Here is an 18,738-nt window from a genome sequence, read left to right as displayed (position 1 = left end):
GTCACTAAATTAAAGTTGCATCATCAGTTTTGATGTAACATGTTTTCTTAGCCGATTTGGCCTCTTACACAATCGGATAAAAATTGGGGGCAGCATTGTGTGACTAAATGCTTCTAGAGCTGGACACCAGCAACAGGACTGATCCCTTTACTGACCAAGTGCCGCTGAGCTTGGCGATCATGCTCATCGACTGGTGACAAGCACAACATAAGAAATTGCGTGCAGACCTGATCTGATTTCATCATAGCTGATTGGAGCGGTTACGTATTACGTTGTAGTTAATCGTTTTAGTTGACCGGCAGAGCAGAAGAACAGTCGGGACGGGAATATTGGTAAAGCTGTTTTATTTAAAAAAAAAAATAATAATAATCTTCAAACCTTTACAATATCTGTATTTTTACTACGACTTGCAGTGGGAGGAGCACATCTGCAGATACTGTATTCCTAACCACAACAATAAAAGCAGGATACTTTGCGGCTTCTTATTTACAGTGTTCTGTTTGTTTCAAATGACAACATTCATCTTTCTTTTATTTTCGTCAAAGAAAGATAAAATAGTATAAAATAAAATAAAAAAGTTTACAAAAAGGAAAAAAAAAATGACCTCTGTTTCTTCTTCCTGTCGCTGCTCGGTAGCGTCTTCTCCGATTGGCTGTCCGCCTGTCTCCGACGCAGCGTGTAGCACCGCCCACAATCACGTAGAAATACTAGTTGGAGCAGAGGAAGCGGCAAGCGGAGCTTAGTGCGGTGAATCTTACGTTTGACGAGAAAATAGCGCAACGCTTTTCCTATTTTACCCCAAAACCAACAGCGAAACAAAACGCTACTATTGCATCGTTAAGGTAAGTCTTGCATTTTGCCGTTATCCCTTCGACATTGTAAGTTACAGATGTGCCAAGAGATAATCTGGACGGCGGACCCCCCCCCCCCCCAACCTGTTCGGTTTGCTGTCATGGACGCGTCGTGACCGCCGTCGCTATGTAGCATTTCCATATCCATTCAAACATTTCGCTTTAAAGAGCGTGAGCGAGGCGCTCCGCTGCAGTTTCAATGAAATGAGTTCCCAGCAGTGCTGCTATGTGGCTTCCCTTTTCTTCACCGTGTCGCCACTTTTCAGCTTTACTTTGTCTTCTATCACCTACGCAAGCTAATGGAAGCGCACACGAGGCTGTTTCTATCCCTACGGCGTCGGTCAGCAACCATGACATAATATGGAAAGTGTGCGCTTTTGCTACAAATAGTCCTCTTTATGCTTTAGCTTCGCATATGTAACGCGTACACTCGTATCTTTTTATTTTAATGGAAGTCATCCGGATTGCATTACAACGGTGCGTTAGCATTTGTAATGAAGTGTTCCTTTGGGTGTCATTCCAAGTGGTGCTATGTTGGCAACTAATCAATGGGCTAATTCAAACTCTTGGACCTAGTTTTTGGTGTGAGAGTGAATTTTGTCACTCTAGATGTTACTTTTGATACCGACTGTTACCTGTTCCCCCACCCAACAGTTTGTGTCGTTACATCCATCATTTTATAGTTGAATCAATTCAAATTGTAGAACTCCAGTGTCAGCACATTATGGTGGACAATGTCACTGGTGACACTTTGAAGGTCACACAGGTGTTGGTTTTAATGGCAGTTTGCTACGTGGAAAAGGGAGTTATTATATTTGCATTTTGTAAACTTGGGGTGGGTTATACAGGCTAAAAAATCCCTTTAAAAAAAAAAACTAATTTCGGGAAGTTAATCACCTTGCTTTTGCGATTGTCAAGCCCACAAGTTGCCTCACCAACCTTACTTTGAATCCCGCGAGGCACCTTACCTAATGTAAACATAATCGTTAAAGTCACGATGGCTTCATTGAACATATTTCTCAGCAAAATTCCGGTCTTCATCTCTCACGGCCCCTCCAAGAGTCACATGACCTGGAAAGTGTGACGGGAGTTTGGACAGTAAACAAGCAGCAGAGGTGTTGCCACTTACAACACTGTCATTGTTCAGACTGGAAGATTCCATGGCTAACTATTAACAGAACAGCACTTCTGCTGTTGCTGTTAACCAGCCTTTTGTTTACATAGCAAAAGAGGTTTATTGCTGTATCCTAGAAGGTATTCTTCTCTTGGTTGATTATTATACAAAACATATAGTTTGCTTGGAAGCTAATTCAGAGTGAAAAAGGAGCAGATTTTTGTGATAGAGTCGTTAACAAGGGCATAGGAAACATTCTCATTCATATGCACTAGACAGCTGAAGCTCGATTCCGAATATCCAATTTCTGACAGTAATTGACGGATAATGACTTTTTTTTTTCTTTCGGAACAAAGGAACAGAGTTGAGGGGATTACTGATGGATTCCTGGATCACACATTTTCGTGTAAGATTTACAGAAGCCTAAAAAGAAATCAAAATTGAAAGGTAATAGCACTGAAGTGCTGTGACCTCAAACATGGGTGTCCCCCTTGGATGCCATGGCGTTAGCATCGTTAGCAGTGACACGAAGGTTGCAAAAGTTGAATGAATGTCAGGGAAGAATATTTTTTTGCTGGACATACGCTGGCAGTAATTAAGACAATATGCTTATAGCCAGTCATCACTGCACGTGTGTATGTGCGTCCAATTTTGACGTTTAATGTCGCTTGGAAATGAAAACCTTGAAACGAGCAGCTCTCCAGTGTGGATGCGCTTGTTTGCTGTGTTTTTGTTTTTTGTTTTTTTTGTGTTGATCCGTTCTGCTGTTTCTGAGTTGCACCTGTAGTTGAAGCTGTAGGGAGGGATGGAATTACAGCTTTGCACAGCAGCTTCCTTCCAAACGGCCCAACAAAAACAGCTGAGGCCAACACGCGTGTGAATCCCTCTCGCCCCGAACCAAACCCAACGTCTATCCCTTGCGTGCTATCTAAAAGAGTATTTTGAGCTGTGCAGTCCTCTTGTTCCATTTGAGCAACACAGAGGTACCTGTTGATCTAAGGTCTTTGGACTTGAGATGTGCCCCTTGATAAAAATTGAATGGAGATATTGTGATAGGGTCCATGATACCGATTGTAATCATATTTGTTTCCCGAGGAAACACGTTTTTTTCCTGACTATAACTTGGACTTTTTTCATATTTTGGCTCTTGGTGCTTATATGAGACTTGTATATATTTCAATTTGAACCTGGACTCAAAACATGTGTCATCCATAAATTTGGAGAAGCACAACTACTTAAAGTTGAAATGATTTTGGTGGTGATGGTTGTTGTTGTTGTTGTTGCTGCGCCTTCCCTAAAGACTGCATTATCCTCACGCCGCCGGCCGTGTTACGTAAAGCACTTCAGGCGGGGTTCCTTGAAGCATCTGTTCAATTGGAACACCCAAAATGAGATGACTCGCAGTCACAAGTGTGTTGCTTAGTAATTACGTCTTTGTGGAGTTTTTTTAGTCGTTGTTTTTTGTTGTTGTTTTTTTTACAAACATATTAGAATTTACAATAAACAATATGAGCTTCATTATACGTTTGAAACGGTTGCCGAGATGCTAACCCCTTCACCTACATGGTGGTGAAAAAGGTCATCCGATCTCAGCTGAGGATAAAAGACCAGTTGCCAAGGACACCAGCGGCCTTCACGGCGGACATTTGAGAGGGGCGCCGCGCCGTCAGAGGAGCCACCCCTTTGTGTTACTCAGTCCGATTGAGTTGTCAGCCGTCATGACAGCACGCTGACCGCATGGTGCGCTCCGTTAGCTGAGCTTGCGTTCTCGGGAGGCATCGTGCGCTGGTCCACGGTGCCGTGCTGGGCGTTCGCAATCTGAGGTCTTGGCACGTTGACCTATCATGTCTTTTTACTGCGGTCATGTTTTATGATGCAGTTTTCGAGCGGGTCTGACCCCCGAATGTTCCATTGTTGGCCTTTCAGGCTTTTTTTTTGTTTTGTTGCTGCAGCACTTCTTTTAGAAAGACCATCATTCCGGAAAGTTTGAAGAATAGATGAAGATTTTGGTTGGAACAAAACAGAGGAAGATTTCTTCATTCACAATCAAAATGGTTCTTGCTCACCCCGCACGACAATTATGTGCTTTCATTGAGGGTTGTGCATAGTTTGGACATGCGCGATTAATATATTATTGATCGATGATCCATGAAGAGGTTTATAAAATATTTGCAGCCGTCTGTGTGAGTTTGGTGGGCAGGATCTGCAGACACACTGGCGCCGCTGCTGCGTCTGAATTTATACAGTGGTCTTTAATAAAGTAGGCCGGTCATCGAGCACATTCATCATTTTACGGATGGGCAATCACTTCAGAATGTCCCCTATAAAGATGCAACTGCCCTTGTTCAAGAGATGTGAATCAATCCTATGCCACAAATGTGTGTGTCTGTGTGCAACTTTGAAACCAGTAATGTGTAATGTTTTAATATTTGAGTTGTTAACATATGCCTGCACTGCACTGTTCATAATGTTTTGTTGTTCTATTAAAAAAAAAAATTGTCTGACCAGATTGTATTTGGATGTTCGACTCTATCAATTCTGAAATTCAAATCCAAAGCCGGCTGTGGCTGTAAGTACCTGTTTTCGTTTTCAAAGCCACCGTCAGATAAGAATAGACCCTCGAGGCAGAAGAACACATCAGAGATGTGTTTCATCATCGTATTTTGTCATGCATTCAGAGGAACAAAAAGGATCGGTCTGCGTGTGCGTCTTGAGGATAATCATCAATTTGCATGAATAACAACAAAGTCTTAGAACGTAGGTGTCAAACTCAAGGCTCGGGGGACAGATGCGGCCCGCCACATCATTTGATGTGGCCTTCAAAGACAAATTCTACATCAACTTCATTTGTCAATACTAAAACTTCAAATTAAATTCACTTTTTAAAAATGGCCAGCATTTTTTATGACCATTCATTTTTAAAAATATATTGAAATAGTTTTTACTCGTCTCTGATTTGAAAACTAGTAATTCATCAGTTTGTTGTGCAGCCTATACTGTAAGCGTTGACATTCATCATGGTCATCTGAAAAAACTATGACTATCAATCAATCAATCAAGTCAAGTTTATATAGCCCTAAATCACAAGTAGTCTCAAAGGGCTCTGTCCTCTGCATTTAACCCATCCCCATGTGATTTTGATCCATCCCCTGGGGGAGAGGGGAGCAGTGAGCAGCAGCGGCGCCGCGCTCGGGAATCGTTTCTGGTGATCTAACCCCCCAATTCCAACCCTTAATGCTGAGTGCCAAGCAGGGAGGCAATGGGTTCCATTTTTATAGTCTTTGGTATGACCCGGCCGGGGTTTGAACCCACAACCTTCCAGTCTCAGGGCGGACACTCTACTACTAGGCCACTGAGCTGGACTACACTGCGGCACTCTTGTTTTAGAAGAACCACCTGACAACTGAGCTTGGGTTCTGTGCTGCCGTCATTTTCTCAAGTGAAAGCGATATGGCGGTAAATTACTCGAGAAGTTTACCGTTGAATGAGAGCGGCAATTTGAGTGAGTTAGGTGCTACCTCAGCGATACACACATCATTTGGGTCTTTCGTGTTGGTTGGCAGCGGCAACAGCCTCTCTGGAATTTGTCCTGGCCTACTTTCTCTTGTGGTGTGAAGTCTGCTAGTTCCTAGTTAATACCGAGGCGCCGCTTGAGCACAGACACGCTTGTGTTCCTCACTTTTCCGACTGACAGATGACTCATGCCTCCTCTTTCTGCTGTGATTCATCATCCACAATGGCCTACTCCCAATTTCAGATGCCACCTACCACGTGTAAACGGCAAGAGGGATTTCCTTTCCCGTGGCTGAAATCTCCATTTCCTAATATTTTGCTGCAGTTACATTTTGCTGTCATTTCGAGCAGCCGCGCATGACTCACTCGAGCCCTCGGCGAGGGCTAAATGTCACCAAAGACGCATTGCCCCGAGGAGCCGTGCTTCATTCATTCCTAATTCCGAGCACAATGTATTGCCATTCTTTCCTCGCTTCACATCTTTTCCCCCTGGGGATATCCCATCTTAGAATAAACATCAGCAACAAGCTTAGTCTCCATGGCGACGGCCGCACACGCTCCACAGTCGAGCAGCTCTGTTGATTTGCGTTGAGTTCCATTAGGCTGAGGGGCTGGATTCCCTTAATTGTTTTGTTTTTTTGTCGGTCACCTCGGCTTGCTATGGCCACTTTGTCCCGAACTGCAAAGATTGGACGAGGGACCGCCTACATTCAGCGATACGCTCGCATTTTCACGAGTGCAAGGAAGTGTCGGATCAAACAGGTCAATCTGCTCAAGCATGCACAGTATTTGTTGGTTTTTATTCCTGGTTCAACTTGTCTAAATATTATTTAGTCGGCACTTGAGCCGGATTTGTCAGCGGGGATTTGGTCGGTCTTGTTTTCCCCCCCTCACAGCCATTCAAGTTGTTTTATGTACGATTTGCTTCCTGCTGCTTTCTTGTTTTTTTTTCTTTCAGGGCATTGACACTAACCATCTCTTGTTAGAACAGGATGACCTCTGACCAATTTGTTGCGTCACCAGGCCTTGCTGTGTCTGTGGTGGGAGAGTAACTGACACTGTGAAATGATTGTTACACTGTTTGTTGGCTGCTCTACCTAACCAGCCGTCAAGGTTGTTTCATGTCTGCAATCCAAGGTCACCCTCAAAGATTTTCTCGAGGCTCTCACCGTGTGGTTGTCTCAATGCATTCTTGTCCTCACACGGGAAGATTTCCCGGGGAGGGGGGGGTGTTAGCGGACATTTTGATGTCTTTGATCTCGTTGGCTAATTAGGAACAAGCGTTTCCCTTCCAAGGGTAAAAGTCAGCCCGATTTGTTTTATCGCACAGGCGTGTATCAATGTGTTTGCACACCACCTTCGACAACAAGCTGCGTGACCTTTCTGGTGAAACGAATATCACAAATGCCCGCCATATCTCCTGATCATTTCTTTTTTTTTTTTCTCTTTGGTTGAAGCACTTCACGGTGACCAAAAAGGATCATGGATGAGCTACAGGATGTACAGCTGACTGAGATCAAGCCACTCCTGACCAATAAGGTGCGTTGCTCAAAAAGGTGACCCCTGCCTGAAACCTGAAGCAAACACACACACACACACACACACACACACACACACACACACACACACACACACACACACACACACACACACACATATGGCGGAGGAGGGGGTGTAACACAGTTAAAGCCACAAATAGTGCTCCCTTTTAAATGCATCCACTAATAGACCACAAAATCCTACTCTGCAGTACTGTTCATCAAAGTGAATTATTTATGTCTTCAATGGTGCGGAAACAAAATATCAAAGGCAAAAGTAGGACAAAAATATAAATATTTTTTACTTTTATTGAGCTGGGACAAATCCTAAGTGTACTCTAAAAAGAAAAATCTCTGCCTTGTCCCTATTTGTCTGCATCAGATATAATGAAAAAAAGATTTGTCAAGGGACCCCTTTGCGTGTTTGTCGCGTACCGCAGCCAATGTTTTCACAATCTAGTTACAGAGAGCATATGAGGGTGCTGTTATCAGCTCTTCCTCCTTTTTCACTGAACTGGGGAATACTTCTCAAAGAAGCTCTCTGCCAGTCTGCTTTGAAAGACAGGATGGGAAATGGATCATCTTCAAAATAAGGAGACTGCCACTGTCCTCTCACTCCATCTAGTGGCTGGCTCATTTTCAACAAAAAACCCCAAAAAAGCAATGATTGCAAAACTCAATGCAGTAGAGCAAAAGGAACTGCGTTATAAAAATAGATTTATGTGGAGCACAAACACACTTTAGTGATCTTAATTAAGCCCGAGAATTCTTATGCGCCCGACTGATTCCCACAGCTCCGTTCTCAAATGTTTACTGCCAGTGAGAGCTTTTCTCATGCAGCATCTACTGCTTGGATATCAACACAAATAACAATCATTTACTAAATCTAATAGCCTTAATGTTTACCGACATACTGGCCAAAGTGGTGCGGCAATTCCTAATCCCTGACAACCAGTCAACAATTATTTTTTTTTTAACTAATATGTTCTATACGGGCCCCACTAGTCTAAGCACAGTATGGAATAGTGGAATAGTAATCAAGCAGCAAAATACAGTTGTTTTTATCCATCGCAGGAGGCAGCCATTTTGCCACTGTCCAGTTGAAAAGAAGATATTTTCGATGTCCACACAACTATTATATTGGTTTAGATAAATGACTTTAATGTTGTAAGAAATAAAGACCTAATTTTAGGTCACAAAAAGAATGTAATTCAAAAGAATTTGTTTTTGTGTTTTTTTTACAGAATGCACGCAACTTTCAGGATTTTGACTGTCAGGTGAGTCTGTTGTCTGTCCCTGTATATTTATCTGAAGGCTGTTCTATTAATGGTTGGGAATATAATTATTTGGATCCCGCTTGTTTGTTGACTTTGATGTGAACATTGCTACCTACCCAACAATGTTGTTGTTCATTATAAATTCTGACACATGATTTAGAAAAATGTCTTATCTGTTGACAAACGCACTGTTTGAATGCAAAACAGGCCTTCCTTTTTCAAAAGTCTATGAGAGTCCGATTTTCATCAGAATAAGGAATGTCGTGTTACTATTTTTGCAAACCCATAATTAAAAAGGTGAGCCCTCCTGTAAAACAGGACAATATCACGAGTCTATATCACCAATGTATGGAGTCTGCAGCTGCCAATGTAAACAAAACAAAAAATGTGACTGGCAAATATGTATCAACCTAGTCGCAGATCAATTCTAACCTCCTCGTTAAAAAAAAATATACGTTTGAAGGTATTTGCCGCTACATTGAAACGTATTTCTTCCACGGGGTTTGTGAAAGCATGACCAGCTTCTCTTGACATTAAAGATCCACTGACAGGCAATATGGCTGAAAGCACACAACCTCTGTGGAGGGTGTGGCGCTGCAGTCTTGTGCTGTTTATGACATCGCTGCCAGGCTGACGGTGGCGTGACTCAGCCTCCTCCATCCACAGGACTGCAGGGCTTTATTTACTCTTATGTACTACGTGGGGCTATTTCATCAAGAGCAAATGCTCTACTGTACCCTTAAAGGAAGTAGTGACTTTAATGTTTGCTTTTTCCTGTGCTTTTCATTCTACAATTTTTTTTTTTTTTTTTTTTTTTTTTTTTTTTTTTTAACATCAAGTGGTATTTATAGTGCTTTATTTGCGGTGGGCTTCAGTGTCCTCCTCACTGGCAGTTTCCAACTGTGCCAAGAAGAGGGCACTATTAGCTAGTTTATTGTGGTGCTATAGCGCTGACTCTGCTTCTCGTTTTCATCTCATGCATGCAAGTAGATGTTGCAGAGATGTGACCTCATACCAATTGGGAAAATAAAGAAGCATTTAGAGGAGGCACCATCACCGCGTGAGTGGAGTGGAGTAGAAGTCGCTGAGAAGGTTGCATCATAATTTTTGGGGGGATCGTTTTTTTAGCAGAACGCAAAAACTGTTCTAGTCGAATAAAGGGCAACAGTTCATTTTCAGTGTTATGAAAGCTGTCCTTTGTCCATTCAAATAGATTTGGTCCAGTTGCGCCCTCTATTGGCTATTTGACTGTCGACCTGAGTGTGGTGAAAAACAAGTTTGCTGATGATGCATGGTGTGACCAATGAGAACTCACCTATGCTGCTGGTTATTGGCTGCAGAGGATTGGCAGTTTTTCGGGGACGAGTTTGACACAAGCGTCAAAAGTTCCAAACTGGAGAGCAAATGACTCCAAAATAATGAGATTGGTCCTTTCACATCAGACCCTTTATTTTCAAGATGTTGACTGAACATATTATTTAGTTGAGGAGACACCGTTTCAAGTTCAAGCAACGTGCCTGACAGAAGGATGTCAGCAGCCTTCCCGTATTCCTGGATGGCTTCTGCATCTTTGCACTATCATCCCCCCCCGTTATTTTTTCCTCATGGCTCCACCCTCTACCCACCTGACTCTCCACGATCCAATTAGACGCACTGGAGGCTGAACGTGCAGACCCACTGTGACTACTAAGCACAATCTGCGTGCTTCCAATCCTCCTCCTCTTCCTCGTGTCTTCCACCCTCCCCGGGTGGATCTGCATCCTCTGCTTTCATTCAGATTTGCCCATCCCTTCCTCGCTGTGTTCCTCTCTCTCCTTTCGTCTTGTTGCTGTTACCGCCGGCACCAAACCTTATCCCTGCTTTCCTTCCAACCCCTCCTCCTCCTCCTCCTCCTCCTTTCGGAGCTCTTCAAAGCTGCCTAGCACACAGTCATACATAGCATAACACAGCACTCTCCAGTGTGGGGGAACAATGTCAGCTATTCTGGATCTGGACCAGATTGCACGCTCTGGCAATGGAGTGGTGAGTGACAAATGCCTCTCGATACACCTGACTGGATGCTCGCAGCTAAGCAAGCTCGGGTTTTTGCTCGCGACTGGGCTGGCTTAATGTGTGATTTCCCCAACGACTCAGCGATAGCAGCTGGGAAGGAGAAAGCTTTGGTGGTCCTTGTCAACACCTCCGGGAGACAGCAGAGACTTTTTTTTTTTTCCATGGGCAGCTGCTAGTTTGGCATGACCATTTAGTGTGTCTGTGTGTGCATGTCCATACTTGGAGTCAGCTCAGCTTGTAAATTGCAGAAGATGAAGTGCCATGATGTTGAATTTTGTGCACGTAAAAGGTGCGTACGTGCCTGCCAGGGAGAGCGGGGTCATGTATGTTTGGATTCACGTCTGAGGCTGCAGGTGTGTTTGCGTCACGACCACGTTTGTGTTTGCACATTGCTTTTCTTTGCTGGGAGGTCACACATCCCAACACATTGTAGCAATCACACGCTAAAATCCAATGTAGCAGCTTCTCCTGGAGACCTTGAATCTGCACTTGCAAGATTTGATGACACATGCATGTTGACTGTGCTGCTTTTGTTTGAGTCATTAGCAAACTGTAAGAAAATTTGATTTATTCTTGGTCATAAAAAAAAAAAAGTATCAATGCTGTGGCACATCAAAAGACTCGGTGTGTGTGTGTGTGTGTGTGTGTGTGTGTGTGTGTGTGTGTGTGTGTGTGTGTGTGTGTGTGTGTGTGTGTGTGTGTGTGTGTGTGTGTGTGTGTGTGTGTGTGTGTGTGTGTGTGTGTGTGTGTGTGTGTGCGCACATGTCATTTGGCAGTTGCTGACTGGTCAGGCTTTCTGCCATGTAATGCTTCCCTCATGGGTGATTGATATTCCAAGCAGGCGAGGGGCGCGTTGATAAGAGGAGAAGGGACAGCGTGACATACTGCGCTTGTTTTCTACCACCTCACCCTCATCTAATAAATGTCTTCACCTTGCAGTTGCCTGTGGCAACCTCCCGAGCCACAAAGCCGGTGCGGGGTGAGCTCGCCCATTCAAATAACTGTCACACAAATAAAAAAAAGCCAGTTGAGCTGCAGTCACACGGCCCCACCCCAAATTTGTTTTTTTCCTCGTCGTGATACCGCACCGTGTATGTTTACAGGAAACGATTTGAGACTCATATCTCCCGGATCGATAATGCTCCCGAGCGAAAAAACCTTGCCGGCAGCTAAACGGTTTTTCAAGGCCTGCTTCTCCTCTCGCATTTTCTTCCTGTTTTTCTTTTGAGGCATAAGTTTTCTGGGAAGGCAACATATCTTGAAATGGATGGCTCACGTCCGTTTTCATGAGTCATGCCAGACTTGTCTTTGCTGCATTTGCCAGCGCATCTGATCTTGCTTTCACGTTCTTCTTCATGCCATCATTTTTGGGCCGGCGAGTACTTTCTTACTTTTATCGGCCCATATATCGTGGGCAGCGCGTATCTTCTTGTGTCCTTGCCGACGTCATTGGCTAAAATACTTTGAAATACAGTTGCCAAGATGTATCTATGTGCCTGTAGCAGTTTTCATTCATCGTCAACTCATCGGTTATCAGAAGGATTATCAATTTCAATGATCGAGAAGCCTTGTTTGATTTACAATTGTACTCATATTTAGTGAGGCTATATTTAGTAGCTTCCGATGATTGCTTGCAACTGCTGGCTCCCTCCATGTTGTTTTTGTTGGCCGTAATTGTGTGAACCAGACCGTGGCCGCACTTGCGCCAAAATGAAGATATCGTGTTTGTGTGCCCGTCACTGTTTGCTCATTTCAAATGACTGCAGCCTTGTCCTTGAGACCCCGCCAACTAACCTTCAGCACCTCTGTCAGGTTGTCCATCATCTCAAACATGAAAATATACAGCAACAAAAATGGCAGCGTGCCGAGAGTGTGACATCCCAAAAGGCCTTGAGACCAGGAGAGTGCAACGACCTGCCCGCGCTTTCATATTTCAGATGTGCTTATCTTACAATGTAACACGAATTTCAAAATAATGCCCGAAGCTTCACCTGTGGAACCTTCCCATTGTGTTAATTCACCGTTTACATTCCAGCATCTTCGAATGACCCCGCTGAGCTATTTACTTGGATGTTGTGTGACTAAAGCGGCTCTTGTGCTCAAATCAAAAGAAAATGCTGGTCTGAATTTAAATGCCTGCCTGCCTCCCTCCCTCCCTCCCTCCCTCCCTCCCTCCCTCTACAAAGACGCTCGACAAAGCAGTTTTTGCAGCGTCATACTTGTAAAAGCGCTTCATGCAATTTTCAGAGCTCACCTTTAAAAGGACATTTTTCTTGATGAAAAATCTTTGTCCAGCAGCTCATTGAGTGTTTTTTTTTTTTTTTTTTTCTATCCAAGGGCATAGGGGGCGTTTGCTGGAGAGGAGCTTGCTGCATGCTCTGCATCCTTAAAAGAGAGACTCTTTAAATATGCAAATGCTTTGCTCGAATGGGCCTTTTAAATCATTCATCCTGTTATTCTGAGACTAAAATCCCTCTTCTGTTAAAGATTTATAACAACTGAAAAGAAATGTCACTCCAATAAATGAATCAGACCCCCATAGAAATGTCCCGTTACTATATTTTTAATATTTCCTTGTTGTGGGGCAGAAGTTGTTTATTCAACGCCCAAACAAGCAAGTCACATGTAATGCCCCTGCTGTTGTTTTTTTTTTTTTATAGCAACTTTTTAGTTCATCAACTCTTTATTTGTACTTCTTAGCCAGAGAGAGAAATATGCCACGTTAGCAGTTTTGGATATGAAAAAGACGTGGGATTTATTCAAGAGACTGTCAATCAGCCGTTGGCCGCACTTACATAAAAGCAGTTTTGTTTTCTTTAAAACCGAGGTCATCTCTTGACTCCCCCCCCCCTCCCCTTTTGTTGCTACAGGAGCATGACATTGAGACTCCTCATGGCGTTCTCCATGTGACCATGAGGGGTGTTCCCAAGGGCAACAGACCCATCATCCTCACCTATCACGACATTGGCCTCAATCGTGAGTCAGCAGAACCTATTCACAGCAAAACATCTGAACCCTTACCCCAATTGCGCTTTCCGCTCGCACGTTTCCAGACAAGTCGTGCTTCAACACCCTGTTCAACTACGAGGACATGCAGGAGATCACGCAGCACTTTGCGGTGGTCCACGTGGACGCTCCGGGCCAGCAGGAGGGCGCACCCCCCTTCCCCAGCAGGTGAGAGTTGCTTTCACCTACATTTTCATGCAAATCAAGGAGCTTTGTTTTCTAATGGCCGCCTACATTTATTTGTGATGAGCTCAACTTGCCGTATTAATTGACGCATAAAGAACGGACGGACCCAAGGAGGTTCTTATGCTCTTGTGTGAACAATGTGTCCCCAGCTATCGCTATCCAACGATGGATGAATTGGCCGAAATGCTGCCATCCGTGATGACTCAGCTCAAGTGAGTAACGAGCCGCGACAGCCGTCGTCTGCATCTATTGGCTAAGAGTCTGGCTGTAACTGGCGCTTTCCCCGCAGGGTCAACAGTGTCATCGGCATCGGTGTGGGAGCAGGAGCATACGTCCTCACTCGCTTTGCCGTGAGTCCAAACATCTGCATTAAAAAAAAAAAAAGGCTCTTCCAGGCCTCGCTGCTGCTTTTGCAGAATAGCCAATTGTTCCTTTGCTTCGTCCAATGCAGTTTCCTCATCAATTTGTCTGGCTGATGTATCACCCTGGTGAATTCTGGCTTCTTTTCCTCACCTGAAGCATTAGAGCTCAAATGAGTGTAATCTGTGTTGATAAAAAGAGAAAGAATTAGAGGAGAGCAAAGGAGACAAAGCGAGAGGGTGTCTGGAAACAACTTTAAGGAACATCACAGCCGCGCTTGTCTTGTTGAGAATGAAAAATGAAGTCCCACGTTCATTTGCTTTAACTGAGTAGGAAGCAAGTCTTTTCCCAGTCACAGCTTCACAGTATTTATTTCCTGAGATCCCATGAAGACATTGGTACGTCGCCTCATTTGACTTAATGGATTTGTGCTAAGGCTCAAGTGTAATCAGGGCGGTGCTAGTTTCACCTCAATGATTTGACAACATTTTTAAATCCTCCTCCATTGTATGAGCTCTGACAGCTGTTCTTGCTTTTGCAGCTGAACAATCCCACGCTGGTGGAGGGGCTGGTGCTCATCAATATTGACCCGTGCGCGGAAGGTTGGATCGACTGGGCGGCTTCAAAAGTCAGTACGAGTGTGCTATCCCGTTGCAGCGTTTCAATTATTCACCAGCAATCCTCTGCGCTCGCCTGTCTTTGCACGCCATTTTTGTATTGCAGGATGTTTTCATCGAATGTTTTCGGTGTATTAAGAGCTTAATGGTTCTTTGCTTCAGACAGCACAACTCTAAATGGGTTTACTGCTCAGTGTCATGTTTTAAAATCAGGCCTCTGATGTTTAGTCATTTGAAATGAATGTCAGCCTCTGTCTCTTTTGTTTATTTTTTCCTTTCTGGTCCACAGCTGACTGGATGGACCAGTAACCTGGTGGATATCGTTATGGCTCATCATTTCAGTAGTGTGAGTTGATGCAACATCATTGACCTCATTTGTTTGCATTTGCTTGCTTATTCTTTCTTTTTTTTTTTTTTTTTTTTTACACTTAAAACTCAATTTTATCTTTAAAATAATGAAAAAAATGTGAGATGGATGACTTGACCTTGGAGTCTTGGAATAGTTTCGATTTAATTTGTCCTACGAAATACTTTTTTGCGACCTACATAGCAAAATTTCCCAGGACGCTTTCACCTCATCTTGCAGATAGACATTCACTAATTACTTTGTCTGTCCTCTCACGAGTCGTATGCAGGCTGGACAATTGTGTATGCACTCTATCACACCATGTGACAGCATCAATGTTCTCTCCTTTCCCTAGGATGAGCTAACAGAGAACCAGGAGTTGATCCAGACTTACCGCTTACATATCGCCCAAGACATCAACCAGGACAACTTGGCCCTCTTTTGTGGCTCCTACCAATAGTATGATGCAATATTTTAGCTTATTTCTTTATTTCATGCAATTGTTTTTTGTAAGGCCTCCAACCTTGCCTCGTTTTTCTTCCACAGTCGCCAGGACCTGGAAATCGAACGGCCCATCGTAGGCTTGAATGAGGACACCGTCAACACGCTAACGTACGTGTTCATGGGCGCCGTTGTTATCATTAAGTTGGAGTTGTGTGATTTTTTTTTTTTTTTTTTATAGCCTGCCAGGTTTACAACTTTGTCCTTTCCAGGTGTCCCGCTTTGCTGGTGGTCGGTGACACATCACCCGCTGTGGATGCTGTGGTAAATTACAAACCGTCATCTTTGTTCCCAAAATCAATTTGGACACCATCCCAAATTTGATCTTTCAGGTGGAGTGCAATTCCAGGTTAAATCCCACAAAGACCACTCTGCTGAAGGTGAAAACTTTTGACAATGCTTATCATTTGCAACATGTTGGTCTGATGTCGTTTCTCAATGGTTTCAGATGGCCGATTGCGGAGGCTTACCCCAGGTGGTTCAGGTACGACTCTCACGATTTCAGGTGCGTCCGTATCAATGCTTCACTTTGTGCCTTCTAACTTTCTGTGTCATGTTGTCTGCTAACAGCCAGGAAAACTCGCTGAGGCCTTCAAGTATTTTGTTCAGGGAATGGGCTACAGTAAGTACACACGTTTCTCTTGTTATGTAAAGTTATCTTACGACATCATCAAACCCATTCGAAGTCCAACGCCAGTGACGTACGTGTATGTGGTCGCAGTCACCTTCAGTGCGCTTCCTGTTGACTCGAGTGCAACGGCCACGTTTTGCTGCCTGCACACGAACAGACTAATCCGGTTTGCCCTTTTGCTCCCCATAGTGTTCGCTAGGACCGCTAACTAACAGTAGGTGAGGTGTGAGCGTGACTGAAATGGTAAAAATATTTCCAAGGAACGCTTTTGGGTTTGGTCTGGTGTGCTTTTGGTTTCTGTCCAAACTTTCTCTGGTTGCAGTGCAGTGTTCAACTATGTTCACCTCAATTCAAGTCCGCAAAAAGTCAGCGAGTGCAAAATAATAGCATTGGGAAAAGTGCAAGCTCCAGAGGTTCCGCTGATAACGATCGAGGCCTCGATCATGTGAGCCGTTGCGCATGAAGCTACTTTTCATTTTTCACTTTCACTTCACAGTTTATAATCGAAATGTCGGTACAGCTATGCTTGTTCAGAGGGTACAATGTCATTTTCTGCTCCATTTCTCCACATACAAGGTTCAATTTTTTGGGATAGATTTTTTTTAAGCAGGTGGAGGCATGATGATGTCAAGTACAAACCTGTGTTTTTGGACATTCAAGACAAATGTGAAATTGAAATTCTGCTCTTGTGTTCCAAAATGAGGCGAAGTGTACTTTGGTGCTTTGCCTGAAATGCCGTCCTGTTGAGCAAATGCCACTGTGGGATTAGTTGAGATTAAAAAGAGTGTTGCCATCCCGAGAGAGGCTGGAAAATAAATCGTAACACCTCAGCATGCTTCTGAAAGCTACTTTTCCCTCATTAACACAATGCCACTGTGGGAAATGCTACGTGGTAGAATGTAGGCTGGGGGAAGGGGGGGGGGCCGCCAAAAAAAGAAAAAAAAATCTCATTTGCTCTTCTATTGTTTTGGTTTCAAGTCACAAATAAGCTAAAAGGTAGATTGAAACAAGAGAACCTTTTCAACCTTTCTTCCTCTTTGTTTCCTTGTCGAATCATCGCCTACAGTTCCCTATGTCCTTCTCAGTCACCTGAGCAACGAATCAGGTACCAGGGTTTTGAAAAGCTGCCCGACTTGAAAGCTTTGAAGGCTCACAACACGGCGTGGTGGATGAATGGCATGCAGAATGTACGCAGAAATCCTCTCTATCACACGCTTTACAAGGTCACCGTATTTTTTTTTTCTACACGAGGATTTCTGGCATACTTTGATGCACATTGATCCTCCCTTTGAAGCCTAGTTTCGATCCTTTAGCATGGATTCTTTTTGATTTTCTTTTGCATGAACTGATGGTGTTATTTGATTTTTATTTTTTTTTTCTTGTCATACCTCAATCTATGTTTCAACGAAAACATGCACAACTTTTGGTTGACTTTTATTTTCTTCATATTTGAACAGCTCTTTGTTAGTGCTTTACATCAGACAATGCAAGTATTCCCAAAGTGCGCTTTGAAGTGGCGGGGATTTTCTCAAATTGCTTATTTTTATTTTTTTTTTCCCCCACCTCACCAGTGCCGTCAGCAGGAATGACTCGGCTGGCTCGCTCGCGCACCGCCTCCTCATCCAGCATCACCTCCATGGACAGCAGCCGCAGCCGCCACAACTTGAACAGCCTTCTGGAGAACAACGCCCCGGCCGCACCGCAGACCATGGAGGTGTCCTGCTAAAATCGCTCACTTTGTAACTTATATGTACTCTATCATACGCTTTCTCTCCCTCGAGTCATCACCCGCAGGTTCCGTGGCGAACCGTGTGATTTAGTAGAGGATGTAATAACCATATAAACAGAAACCTATTATGTCGTTATAACAGAAACACATTCCTTAACTGTTCTGATGTCTTGTATATTCACACATGATCCACTCACCTTACTCGTATTTATTGTTTTTTTTTTTATGTCTGGTACTAGAACATAACTTTGTTTTTATCGTCGTACGCTGTAATGCTAACTTGGTTCTAATGCTAACTTTAGTTTTGAGATCTAAAAATGCTGCCTCCATGAATTGTGAGTCGCTGTATATTCGTGCGTTTTTAAACTATAAGACTTGACTAAGAATTGCGGCACTATGATGCAGAAAGTGTATAAAAGTGACAAAGCATTAGCCGAGAAAGCAGAATTGCCTAAGTCATGTTTGAACGTTTTAGAAAAGAAGAAGCGTCCAGTTGACTTGGTTTGGCACAATCCAGGACCTCCATAACTGTGTGTGTGGGGGGGTGGGAACATCACATTGGTAATATTTTTTTTGTCAATTGTGAGTTACATTAAAATGACTTGGGCAGTTCTGCAGTTTGCTTCACGAAACGTAGCTGCAGAAGGAAAATGGCTGTGTGTACTTAAGGTCAGCTAAAATCAGCTTGAAGTAATATTTAGCATTCAAATGTATACTACTGTCTTGTTCACCTTGTTTACGCTGAATGTGTTTTATTTCTGCTTTCTCGTTGATCTTTGTGTTGATTTGACTGCACTCGTGTCATGTGACCCAGGCGTTCGCTCCTCTCACTTGTCTGCTGACTCTTTTACTTACTACTCAATAAAGAGGTAGACGATGACAAGTATTTCAGCTTGTTGTTTCATATACTGGATAAAACAGCTAGCATCATTCTAAAGAAAGACATTGTTGTTTGAGTGATCGCTTCTGCTTTTGTGAGTGGAAAAAAAAAAAAGTGACTGTGGTGAGTTGTCTTCA

At 43.5% G+C, this 18,738-nt stretch overlaps 1 protein-coding gene across 3 annotated transcripts; it reads left to right on the top strand.

Moving 5' to 3' along the window:
- The first annotated feature begins 689 nt into the window (after window positions 1-689).
- ndrg3a (ndrg family member 3a) lies at window positions 690-18,607 on the top strand. Of its 3 annotated transcripts, XM_085924961.1 has the most exons (17): window positions 690-842; window positions 6,936-7,017; window positions 8,261-8,293; window positions 13,216-13,321; window positions 13,399-13,519; window positions 13,687-13,749; window positions 13,827-13,887; window positions 14,439-14,525; window positions 14,804-14,860; window positions 15,216-15,319; window positions 15,407-15,472; window positions 15,574-15,625; window positions 15,694-15,741; window positions 15,810-15,845; window positions 15,932-15,983; window positions 17,059-17,097; window positions 17,564-18,607. In XM_085924961.1, exons 2-17 carry the CDS (start codon window positions 6,961-6,963, stop codon window positions 17,716-17,718), a joined length of 1,137 nt encoding a protein of 378 aa, XP_085781087.1. In that variant the 5' UTR covers window positions 690-842; window positions 6,936-6,960; the 3' UTR covers window positions 17,719-18,607. The 3 variants fall into 3 exon arrangements, with proteins under 3 accessions (XP_085781087.1, XP_085781088.1, XP_085781089.1); XM_085924962.1 differs by lacking the exon at window positions 17,059-17,097; XM_085924963.1 differs by lacking the exons at window positions 690-842; window positions 6,936-7,017; window positions 8,261-8,293 and adding an exon at window positions 9,277-10,315.
- The last annotated feature ends 131 nt before the right edge of the window (window positions 18,608-18,738 follow it).

The sequence above is a fragment of the Syngnathus leptorhynchus genome, chromosome 11, assembly GCF_054491065.1.
Source record: "Syngnathus leptorhynchus isolate UIUO chromosome 11, UIUO_Slep, whole genome shotgun sequence".
Lineage (NCBI taxonomy): Eukaryota > Metazoa > Chordata > Actinopteri > Syngnathiformes > Syngnathidae > Syngnathus > Syngnathus leptorhynchus.
The sequence above is the reverse complement of the archived record's forward strand: the minus strand, read 5'-3'. Positions and strand labels throughout refer to the sequence as shown.

Bases quoted from the DNA above. Each gene is read 5' to 3' on its own strand.
- ndrg3a (XM_085924961.1), top strand. From the start codon at position 6,961: ATGGATGAGCTACAGGATGTACAGCTGACTGAGATCAAGCCACTCCTG. The intron at 14,861-15,215 runs GTGAGTTGATGC...TCCTTTCCCTAG, and splicing joins TGGCTCATCATTTCAGTAGT to GATGAGCTAACAGAGAACCA. The intron at 15,473-15,573 runs GTACGTGTTCAT...TGTCCTTTCCAG, and splicing joins GACACCGTCAACACGCTAAC to GTGTCCCGCTTTGCTGGTGG.